Source organism: Elephantulus edwardii, unplaced genomic scaffold (genome assembly GCF_000299155.1).
Source record: "Elephantulus edwardii isolate Elephantulus edwardi_28Jun2011 unplaced genomic scaffold, EleEdw1.0 scaffold00117, whole genome shotgun sequence".
In the NCBI taxonomy this organism is placed as follows: domain Eukaryota; kingdom Metazoa; phylum Chordata; class Mammalia; order Macroscelidea; family Macroscelididae; genus Elephantulus; species Elephantulus edwardii.
Genome location: NW_006399867.1, coordinates 426,448 through 438,228, shown reverse-complemented (window position 1 = coordinate 438,228; position 11,781 = coordinate 426,448). Strand labels below are relative to the sequence as shown.

The window sequence follows — 11,781 nt, the reverse complement described above, 5'->3', positions numbered from 1 at the left end:
GAGCAAACTGAAGCTGTGAACAATCTCAATCTCTTCGCCATCCATCCTGATGCTACCCTTTCAGAATAGGAATCCCAGAATACTTAATGGTGCTTGTGTGAAACCTATAATTGGACCAGGAAGCAGTCATCATGATAGAGCAAGGAAACATCCCATGGTTCAAAATCAGGAAAGGTGTACACCACTGATGCATCTTATCCCCTACCTTGTCAGTCTATTTACAGAACAACAGATCATCCAGGAGGCTGGGCTCTATGAGGAGGAATGTGGCATCAGGACTGGAGGAAGACTCATCAACAGTCTGCCCTGTGTGGATGACAAAACCTTGCTTGATGTAACTGAGGAGAACCTAAGATATTTGCTGCAGAAGGTCAAGGGCTGCAGCCTTCTAGATGGATTATGTTCAACATCAAGAAGACAAAGATTCTCACCACTGGGCCTACTGGTAGCATTATGATAGATGGAGAAGAGATTGACATTGTTAACAGCTTCAGCATGCTTGGCTCCACAATCAACACCCTTTGTACCAGTAACTAGGAAATAAAAAGATGAATTGCATTGGGAAAATCTGTTGTCAGGGACCTCTCCAGAGTACTAAAGAGCAATGATGTCAGTCCAGAGAATAAGGTGCACTTGATGCGGGCCATGGTTTTCACAATTACTTACTATGCATCAGAGAACTGGACAATGATTAAGGATGATAGAAGATGAATAGATGTCTTTGAGCTGTGGTGCTGGAGAAGAGTATTGAGTATACTATGGACAGCTAAAAGAACAAACAAATTTGTCCTGGAGAGAGTGCTCCTTGGAGGCAAGGATTTCAAAGCTCCATCTCACACACTCTGAGCATGTTTCAAGAAGGGATCAGTTCTTAGAGAGGGACATTATGTTTGAAAAAGTGGAGGGACAGCTCAAGGGAGGATGGTCCTAGATAAGATGGTTTGACTTGGGAAATGGGGATAGGTGTGTCAGAGGTATTTAAATTGGCTCAAAATAGAACAGAGTTCAGACTTTTGTATATAGGGTCTCTATGAGTCGGAGTCAACTCAACAGCATGTAACAACAATGTTTCCTTGCTCTGTTTTCACAATAACTTCTTGGTCACATGAAAGTGTTTCAAGTGTTCTGGGATTTCCATTCATCTCAATGTTAGTTATATTTTTTTTATGATCTGCACAGTCCGATGCCTGTGCATAGTCTAGACATTCTTCTGGCATTCTTTACTTTCAGCCATAATACATGTGACATCAGCAATAATATTCCTAGAGCCATGGCCTCTTCTACATCCAATTTGAATTTCTGGCAGTTCCCTGTCTATTTGCAGTTCTAGCTGTTTTTTTAAATGCTGTTCAGCAGTATTTTGCTTGCATGTGATATTAATGATATTGTTTCATAATTTCCATATTCTGTTGTATCACCTTTCTTGGGAATGGGGCGGGGGGGAAATATGAATTTGTTCTAGTCAGTCAGCCAGGCAATTGTCCTCCAAATTTCCTGGCATAGACTGGTGAGCACAGCCAGGGATGCATCTGTCATTTGAAACATGTCAATTTATTTCCCACTGATTGCTGGGAACTTATTTTTCTACCAATACCTTCATTGCAGCTTGAACTTCTTTCTTCTTTACCATTGTCTCTTGATCATACTTCCTGAAATATTTCAGTATCAATTCTTTTTGGTACAGTGATTGATACTGTGCATTCCTCTGTCCTCTTCTGATGTTTTCTGGATCATTCAAGATTTTGTCCATAAAATCTCTAAATATAGCAACCTGAAGCTTGAATTTGTTTTTCAGTTTGATAAATGCTAAGTGAGTTGTTCCCTTTTTAGTCTCCAACTCTAGGTCTCTGCATATTCCATTATAGTACTTTGTTCTGTCTTCTCAAACTGTCCTTTGAAATTTTTAGCTCTTTTACTTCAACAGCTCTTAGCTCTTCCCTTTGTTTTGGCTTCTCACTGCTCTAGTGCAATTTTTAGGGTCCTTTCTGACATCCATTTTGGTTTTTATTTCCTCTTCTGTCTTTTGCTCTCATCATAGATGATATCCTTTATGTCATTTCACAACTCATTTGATCTTCCATCATTGATGTTCAATACTTCAAACTTTTTTTTCTAACAATCACATAAGGAAGCATGTATTGGAGGTTTAACATGAAATCATACAAATAAAATTTGTATAAACACAAATCCACATCTAGTAAAAACACAGCAAAGGACAAAGTAAAAACAAAGATAACGAGTTGGCAGCTATGTAGAGTTGGACACAATTGTGTCTTGTTCACTAGAAAATCTTTTACAAAATAATCATCTGAGATCAACAGAAGATCAATCTTCAACGTTGTTCTGCATGATGGGTTACTTTAGCATCTCCTCCTGTTTTTTTGTCAGTGACCTTCTTTAGTACTGCTGGTAATTGTTTAGGTGATTGCCACCTCCTCGAGATGCCTTGCCATATGTGCTCAGTAGACCTCGTCCATGACCCCTACTACCACCAGCTGCAGCACCTCTTCCTCCTTTCTGTTGTTGTTGTTGCTGCCTATATACCTCTTTGGGTTGTGCAGCTTTGATTTCACACTTCCCAGAACCAATTTGATGATATCTAACAATTTCTTTACTGGCTCTTCATGTGTGCATGTGATAAAACAAAATCCTCTTTTCATTGGCTTTTATATCCATGGGAAGTTCAATATTTTCAATCTCTCCAAAAGCGCCAAAATATTCTTTAATTTGCTCTTCAGAAGTATCTGGGCTTAATCCACCTACAAAAACCTTTTTGGGGGGTTCCTTCCCTTTTAAAGCTTTAGCTCTTTTGGGATCTATCAATTTGCCATCCAGTTTATGTTCTTTCAGTTACAAAACCTTATCAACACTAGCAGCAAAAAAAAGTGCAAAAGAAAAGTACAAATTCAAACCCTTTTGACCATCCAGTGACTAGATCTGTTTTAATCGTGCAGTCTACCATCTCTCCAAACCGAGACAAATACTCAGTCAGATCTTTCTTGCTTGTATCCCAGCTCAAGCCTCCAATACACATTTTACAGTCATCTTGGATCCCTCTGCGAACTCTTGTATATTGCTGTACTCGTTCATGCCCTCCTTTGTGGCAGAACTGTCGGGAGGGTGGTGCTGGCACGCAGACCGTGTCACGGCAGCAGCGGTGGCTGTCAAACCTATTCTTAAGATGATTTTTAAATTCAAGTGCAATAGACTCAAGATCATATTTTGGTTTTTGTAGACTTGTTTTCATTTTCTTCAGCCAATTTGAACTTGCACAAGAGTAATGATGGTATACTCCATAGATAGCACTTGGACTGGTTGGGCATAGAAATAGTGCTCTCTAGTCAATATGTAGAGGAAAGAACATAGGAGATGAAGGAACTGGAAATCTCTAATATGGGACCTTCCAAAAGCAGCATACCTTCCAGGGTAAGTGAAAAAGAAAAAAAATGGGGTCTCTTTTGAAAGCTTATTTCCTTAACACTTAATGAGGTTGACAAATAATAGACCTATATATTGTTGCTCTCAAAATCCAAAATATGATCTTGAGTCAATTACACTTGAATTTAAAAATCAATCATTTACAGTTAAATGCATGTCACATATATCAAAGTTCCTTCTCAACTATTTTCCAACTACCAAAGAATTATCTCTTACCTGTGACTGTGGTGGTATTATTAATACTTTTGGCAGGCTCAGATGCTAGGATAATTAGCAACTTGCTTAAATCTGAAGTGCCCTGAAGCTAAAGGGGAAAAGTAAATATTAGTCAGAAGTGAATTCTCAGATCTCTAACTTTTCTAAAGAGTATTGAAGAGCTAGGCAAAACTCTGAATGTGCCTCTAACCTCAGATCTATTTTCTTTTTGTTTTGATTCTTTTACATTGTTCCATGAACTCTCAGACCAGTGAATTTCCTTTTGCATACTTATAGGTACAGGAAGGGAAATTTGGAGATGGACTGACATAGTGGCCATAGCAGTGGGCTCAAACACAGTTATGACTGTAAGGATGCTGCAGGGCCAGGCAATGGACGCTGCGTTCCACTGGGCGTAAGATTGCTATGAGTCAGAGCAGACTTCACAGCCCCCAACAATACTTGCGACTAGACTGGAAATTGTAATTCTGAAAACATAGACTCCCAGGAGTTTTTATTTGTTGATTATAATTCATGTACATAAATGCACGACATAATGATAGGTGCAATTGGGTGCTTAAGCTCTTACTCCTATGTTAACTTTGCAGAGCTGGGTCCAGGCCTTCCCAGAACAGTGTAGTTGTCTACTTTTCTTTGAGATTTTGCCCTGTGTGCCACAAAATCAGACCTCCCAGGGTACAAGGAGCATAAAAAAAATACCATAACTATCAGTATTTTTTTGTTGTTGATTACTTTTGAGTTGAGCACAACTTATAGCAAACAAAAGGTCTGAAGCCCGTCTGCAACTATAGACATTTATCAAAGTTCATAGAGTTTTCAGAGGCATGTTGTTTAGGAAGTGGATGCCACTCTTGCTTCCATTTTAGATAACACATATTATCTCACTTGATGTTCACAAGAACCTGAAGAAACTACTTCCCTTTTATCTCCATTTTACAAATAGGAAACTGAAGGTTGGAAAGTTTGACCCATTTGCCTGTGCTCAGAGGTTGAGTGAAAAGAATTGTTGCATTTTATATCCAGCATGCCTGACTCCAACAGTCTTTTAGTTAGCTAAACCCTTGTCTCTTACCTCTCCACCTCTGTTTCAAAGAGAAACAATTTCATTTTCTACTAAGAATCATTTCTGTTGCCTTTAGCCTCAGATATGCAGACCAATACAAAATAAGAGTACTAGAAGTAATCATAGGGTCACACAATTTGATGGGTGGAGGGAGGAGTGGGCTAAAGAATGGGAAAGATCCAGTGTGAAAAACAATGTATATAAACTTGACAAGTAAACCAGTATAAAAATAAAAACATCACATAAAAAAAAAGAGGAACATTAAATTTTAAGGAGTTTGAACCAACTTTTCCAGGGAACTCTGTTGGCCTAGTGGTAAGAAGCTGTGCTGCAATCACAAAGACACACGGTTCAAATCCATCAGGGCTCCACAGGAGAAGGATGGGCAATCTCCTCCCATGTGACTTACTGCCTCTGAAAACCTGCTGGAGGGTCAGCTATGTGTTGGTTCTGACTCGATAGTACACACAATCAACTAACTTTTCCAAGAAATTAATTTTCATTAAGTTAGGATTTTGTACAGCATGAGCCATGTACAGGCTGAAAGGTATCTTCCAAAGAAGAGAAATTCACTATAAGATTAAAAAGCTATCACTTAGCTATTTTCCAGGTTTCTTTTTACCCCTTGTTCATGGGCTCTGCCCTCCCGTCACCCTTGTTCTCCAAAGGCAGACAGTGTGCCTTGTTGGGAAGTTTGCTTCTATCCTTCCAATTCCTATTATGCTGTATTCATTCTCACTCCATTTCCCACCCCTGAGTTGACAGAGGCCGGGGGTCACAGACCCAAGGCACAGGATCCATATCAAAATGTGCCTGCAGCTTCTCAGCTAAGACAAAGTGATGGTGGGTCCTGTTGAGTTCTCTTCTTAATGACTAAATATACCCTGATGGCATAGTAGGTTATGTGTTGGGCTGCTAACCAAAAGGCCAGCAGTTCGAACCCACCAGCTTTTCTGTGCAAGAAAGACAGTCTCCTCTAGGCAATATTTACAGCCTCAGAAACCCAAAGGAGGATCACTGTGAGTTGGAATCAAGTTCAAGATAGTGAATTTTGTTTGGTTTTGTATTTTAATGACTAAAGCAGATACTTCCTAGAACATGCTAGCATATGGCACAGTTGCTTTGGTGTGAGTTGAGTAAAACACAGCACCTCTTTCCTCTACAATGTCACAGCTCCATGAAAAGGTAAATAGTTGGCAAACAGAAAGCAGACAGTTCTAGTACCACTTGCCCCTCAGTGGTCCCTTAAGTAGGTACAGCCAGCACCACAGTGCACAGAATCCCTGGGTACATCTTTATTCTGTTAAAGGCACTGAAGACCACAGGTCTCTCCAGGCCAATTTCTTTTTATGGTACTCATCTGAGCGTCAACACCACTCCTACTCTCTCACTGCTATCAAGTTGATTCTGAGTCAAAGTGAGCCTCCATTGCATGGCCATAAAACTTTCTTGAAGGAAACTGCTCATCTTTGTCCTAAGAAGCCTCTGGTCAATTTGAATTTTTACTTTTGGATTCACAGTCATTCAATGCACTGTGTCACCAGGCCTCCTTCAATACCAGTCAGGAGGACTTGAACAAAAATCCCTGAGTTGGGCACATGGTTACGTCTCTGACCTCTAACCGAAAGAAAGGTTTGCAGTTTGATCCCTCCCAAGAGGCACCACAGGAGACAGACCCAGTGATGTGCTTCTGAGAGGTCGTGGCTTTGGAAGCCTGATCGTGCAGCTCTAATCTGCAAAATGTTAAGTCGAAATGGACTCAACAGCCACTGACAACAAAAGGCAGCTTGAAGGGCAAATAACTCATTAGGAATGGTCCCCTTTACCTGTTCACAGGTTGTAGGTATGATGGACGGTGCAAAATAGGATTTGTCTGTCTTCATATCAATGACACTGCCATACACAACAATAACGAATTTCATAGTTGCACCATCAATAACGATTTCATTATAGCTTGATAAAGTCTCCACATAGGCGTGGTTGTCCTCCACACACTTCTGAAATGTTAAGTCCTGCAATTAAATGTAATTTTCCCTCTGTAAATCATACAAGTTACCACATGGTATATCAAGAAGAAAGCAAATTCACTTAACTCTGAACTCTTTAAGGGTGTCAGAAAGCAAGTGACCCTTGGATCTTACGGGACGATTCTATTTAGACTTCAGAACTATGTCAGATAAGATGCTGAATTGAAAGGTTTTTATGCTGGCACACTGGAGATTGTGAGGATGGCACAGGATCAGGCACAAGGTTGTACATAGAGTCGCTATGAGTAAGAGTTAATGTCATGGCACCTAAAAACAACAACATTAGCATTCCTCAATGTTCTCAAATGTGTTTGCCAAGTCCTGCATTGTACAAGGTCTCAGCTAGCCACAGTTTGTAGGTGGGCTCTGTCTCATGGATTTCTAGTTGTACAGAAACAATAGTCTTAAAGCATTCCTATCTATGTTTTATCAAACAGTAAGCAAAGGTCCCATTTGGTCAGTGAGTAAACAATAAGAAAAAGCCAAAATGAGGCAAGTCTAATTAAAAACTCAAAACCATAGAATTTTAAGTTGTAGTTGAGTCTAATGGAAGAAATCTGCTGGGCAGTGTCCTGCCCAGAGTTTCCAGCCCAGCCTGAATATCTTCAATCAACAAGACATTCACAGCTACAAGGCCCAGCTCCCTGTCTTCCATCCTTAACCTCCAAAACACTTGCCAGGGCATCGCTTGTTGTTGTTGTTATGTGCTGTCGAGTTGCTTGCAACTCATAGTGACCCTATGTACAACAGCCCTAAACTCTGCTCTGTCCTGTGCCAATAGCACTGTCTCTGACACACCCATCCCGATTACCCCAGTCACTGAATCAATCCACCTCATAGAGGGTCTTCCCTTCCTGCACTGTCCCTCCACCCTTCCAAGCATGATGTCCCTCTCTAAGGACCGGACGGTCCCTCCTTACAACATGTCCAAAGTATGTCAGACAAAGCCTCAGAAACCTTGCCTCCAAGGAACTGCTGGGTTTAACCCTCTCCAGGATAAATCTGTTTGTTTTCTTAGCAGTCCATGGTACATTCAATACTCTTCTTCTGTACCACAGCTCAAAGGAATCAATTCTCCTTCTATCCTCCCTAGTCATTGTACAACTTTCTGATGCCTGTGTATGTAGGGCATCACTTAGGCCTAACAAAAACTTTAGAAAAATCCACAAACTTATTTAGAACTCTGCTACCAGAATTCAAAAATCTTTAGAAGAAAATCTTTTGGTTTTTAAATGCAGGTATGTCTCGTACTCTAGAGTTAAGGATGTGAAGGCACCATAATGTTTCTAGTGGCACAGGGTTAAAGCTACTTATATGGAAAACCTGACAGTTTGAGTTTACCAAGCTTCTCCTCTGGAAAATGAAGAAGCTGTCTGCTCCGATAAAAACAGCTTTATGGGACATCTCTACTCTGTCCTAAAAGGGTCACTTTGAGTTAGAATTGACTCACTGACAGTGGTTTTCATACCTTTAGGGATTCAAAAAAGGCTTGACTGAGCCCTGGAAGTGCTGGCAGCTACTCCACAGGTAGTTGCACCATTCTTCAAAGGCCTAGTATCTCTGGTTGTTCAAATGCACCAGAAACTGTGACACGGGTGAGAAATCCAAAGAAGAGAAAACTGGACAATCTCTGGCCATGGTGTACAACTTCGGAAACCCAATGGATCATCAGCTAAGTGTCAGCTCTAACTCAATAGTAATGAGCTGAGTCCTTCAATGGGGATCTGGTGCCCTAGTCCCATAGGGAGTTGCACTGCTAACCCAAAGGCCATGTCTCTCTGATGGTTTGTATATATAAATGGCTCAGTGGGAGAAAACTCGCTTCAGAAACCAAAAAGAAGGTCAGCTATGTGTCAACTGGGACTTGACTTCAATGAATTGATGACAGTGAGTTCTTTAATCAGAAGATACCAAACTATAAAAATTAGAAGATACCAATCATTAGGGAATTTGGGGAGAGGTTCTTGTATTATCTAATTTACAGAATTATGATTTCATGATAATGAATTTAAATTTTTAAAAATGTAAATGTTCACCTTAATAGTGAATCAAATCTCATTCCTTACAGTTTCAATCTATTGGTGCTAATTCTCTCTTCTAGGGTTTCATACTAGATGCAAAGCCTGTCCTGCTTCTCATTACCTCTCCACTATCATGTCAGATCCAACTCATAACTACCCTCCAACAGGTATCTGAAAGCTGTCAATCTTTATGGGAGAAGACTGCTCATCTTCCTTCTGCAGAGAAATTAGTGGATTAGAACTGGCAAGTGTTTGGATAGCAGCCCTATTTATTACACAATGCACACCAGGGCTCTTACTTCTCATAAAGAAAAGGGGAGGGAGGGGAAGAAAAGACTCTAAGTGTTCCTAACCTCTCATAATTTTTTTTCTTGAAAATTACTAGAACCACATAGTAAAAGAAACAGGGTTGGTTTAATATAACATGCCAATTTGGAAACTCAACATGTATATCTGGTCTGTGAATTCAATGAGTATTATAAAACCTCAGGTCCTTACTCCCCTAGCTGCTGATTTAGAGTAGGATATCAAATGATTATTAAATAGGATACAAATATGGGATTTTAAATGGTGCTAGTTATTGAGCAGACTTGAAGATTTTGCAAAGAAAAAAGGAAAAAAGAAAAAGACCTGGAGATCTACTTCTGAAAGGTCACAGCTTTGAAAACTCTATGGACCTTAATGTTATGCTTGGATCTTGGGAATCTATCTACTTAACAACTGTTAAATCTAATTTTTTTAAAGGGTAATTGTAAATGGTCTGGGAAGAACCTGCAGAAAGTCAAGATAAAGAAGTGATTCATTTTCTTGAAACCTCATGCTTGTTTGGGTTTTTTTGAGGAGAGGGGTGGTGCTTGTTTATTTTGAAGACTGGACACAACCTTCCTTTCTGTCTTTGGGAAAAATAAAACACATTTCATAAAATGTTCAGGAAATAAAAGATTATTCATATTTTGATCATGTAATTTTACCTCACTAGTGAGACTCGATTCAAAATACTGAGAAGCGGTCTTGAGAGCAAGCTTCAGCCATATTTTGTATTCTAGGGATGGCCAGAAGACATCAAAGCCTTCATACAAATCCTCTAGCGAAATGAAGCAGGCCTGAAATGACAAGGTGCCAGGGGAGCAGCAAGTATGACAGCAATGAAATTATACAACCAGTGGCAGGGTTCAGAGCTATTCTTTTTCATAGGGTCAATATGAGTTTCAGTTGACTCAATGGTATATAACAACAACAATCAGAAGAATGAAAATCTTTGTCTTGGAAAAATAGGTATAATGTTCTTTAGAAATAAAAATAATGACATTCCACCTCATGTACTTTGGACATGCTTTCTCTAGTCCCTGGAGAAAGACTGATGTTTGATAAAGCAGAAGGGGAGTGATAAAGAGAAAAACCTTTAATGGGATATACTGACATGTTGACCACATCAATGGGCTCAAACATAGCAACGAATGGCATAGGACATAACATTGTTTTATATTGTGCATGGTTCCATTGTGTGTCAGAACAAATTGACAAAATCTAAACAATAGTAACATGACAACGGGCCAGGTGCCTCACAAAGACTTTTTTTTCTCCACTCTTCATTGTATTGAAAGAAAAGCATTTTCTCTGTGTAATGAAAGCAGATTCTAAGACTCGAGAAAGGGACTTCTACTCTGGAAGCCTAGACCACAGAAAGTTAAGTTTCTGACTCAAAGTCTATACATCTCTGGCAGTTTGAATCTGCCAATAACTCCAAGGGAGAAAAATGCTCAATCTCCATGCAAATTATAGCCTCAGAAGCCCACTGGCATGGCAGCTCTGATTCTGTTCTAACTTGACAGCAAAGAAAGTGACTGAGTGAGTGAGTGAGTGAGTGAGTGAGTGAGTGAAGACTCAGGAGGTGAAATAACTTCGCAGGCCTCACAGGAGGGCATAGTAGAGAAGAGATGTTAGATATCAGACCACATTTTCTCACCTAGATCACATTGTCTCTCTGTAACGAATTGGATGACTAAATACAATAAAAGAAACAAAAGGAAGAAAAGACGCTCATGTTCCTTATTGACTTAAAGAATTAACTAATAACAACACCGAGAAAGATTTTCCTACCTGTAACGTCGTTTCACAGATGGCAGTATATTCATTTTCATGCTTGAGCAGGCAGTTCAACTCTCCAATTATGTCTCCACTAGTACAGAAATCTGTAAACACAGTTCTGGATTCTCTGCTAGGCTTTAGTCTGCTGTCTATTCCAAAGGAAGGAGGTGCACTCTGTAACTGCAAAGCAGAAAAAAATGTGCAAAGATAAACACTAAATTAGACCTCAATGCTGGTTTAAGCATAGTGAAGATTGTAAGAATGGTACAGGATAAGGCAAGGTTTTGATTTATTGTTCATAGGGTTACTATGAGTCTTATAGTCTACGTGATAGCACCTAATCACAGCAGTCAATTCATGGCAACCTCATATGTTACAAAACAGAACGACTCTCTTGGGTGTTTTTCCTCTAGTCTTTATGGAAGAAGATTGCCAGATATTTCTTTTTTGGTGCAGCTGGGCGGGGCCAAACTGCCAAGCTTATGCTTTGTCGGCTAACAATAAACTTCTTATAGCACCCAGGCACCTTGTTACTCATTATTTTTCTATATTTATTATAGTAGTTTCATGGATTCCATGACCAATTTTGACTTTTTTATTATTTTTTTAAAATTTATTATTAATTTCCGTGAAAATTTACAGAGACTTTGGATTTCCGTTCATTGATTATTGCACTCTTCTCCCCTCCCAACCCCCCACCTGCCCTTAGTACACTACCTTCTTGGAAAAGTAAAAGAAAAATTCTTTCATTGTTTTACAATCCCTCCCCCCGGGTCTACTTCACTATGCAGCCTTCACTCTGTACCCCCGTCATGACAAAAATACCTAATCACAGATCCCTTTTAAACAGTTTTCTTCCTCATCTGTTTCAATGCAGTATACATTATTGAATCCAACTTTCTCAGTCTCCCTCCACCCCCGAGGTCAG

The 11,781-nt window shown here is 39.7% G+C and overlaps 1 protein-coding gene and 1 pseudogene across 1 annotated transcript in view; both read right to left on the bottom strand.

The window, feature by feature from the left end:
* Positions 1 to 2,397: 2,397 nt before the first annotated feature.
* LOC102847349 lies at positions 2,398 to 3,150 on the bottom strand (annotated as a pseudogene).
* Positions 3,151 to 3,341: 191 nt separating this feature from the next.
* SLC9C2 (solute carrier family 9, member C2 (putative)) overlaps positions 3,342 to 11,781 on the bottom strand; it is a 126,699-nt gene continuing 118,259 nt past the window's right edge. The window contains exons 22-26 of the mRNA XM_006892683.1: positions 10,866 to 11,033; positions 9,737 to 9,868; positions 6,544 to 6,729; positions 3,655 to 3,742; positions 3,342 to 3,418 (exon numbers count right to left, since the gene is read on the bottom strand). Coding sequence (XP_006892745.1) covers positions 3,342 to 3,418; positions 3,655 to 3,742; positions 6,544 to 6,729; positions 9,737 to 9,868; positions 10,866 to 11,033 — 651 coding nt within the window. The remainder of the gene's footprint in view (positions 3,419 to 3,654; positions 3,743 to 6,543; positions 6,730 to 9,736; positions 9,869 to 10,865; positions 11,034 to 11,781) is intronic.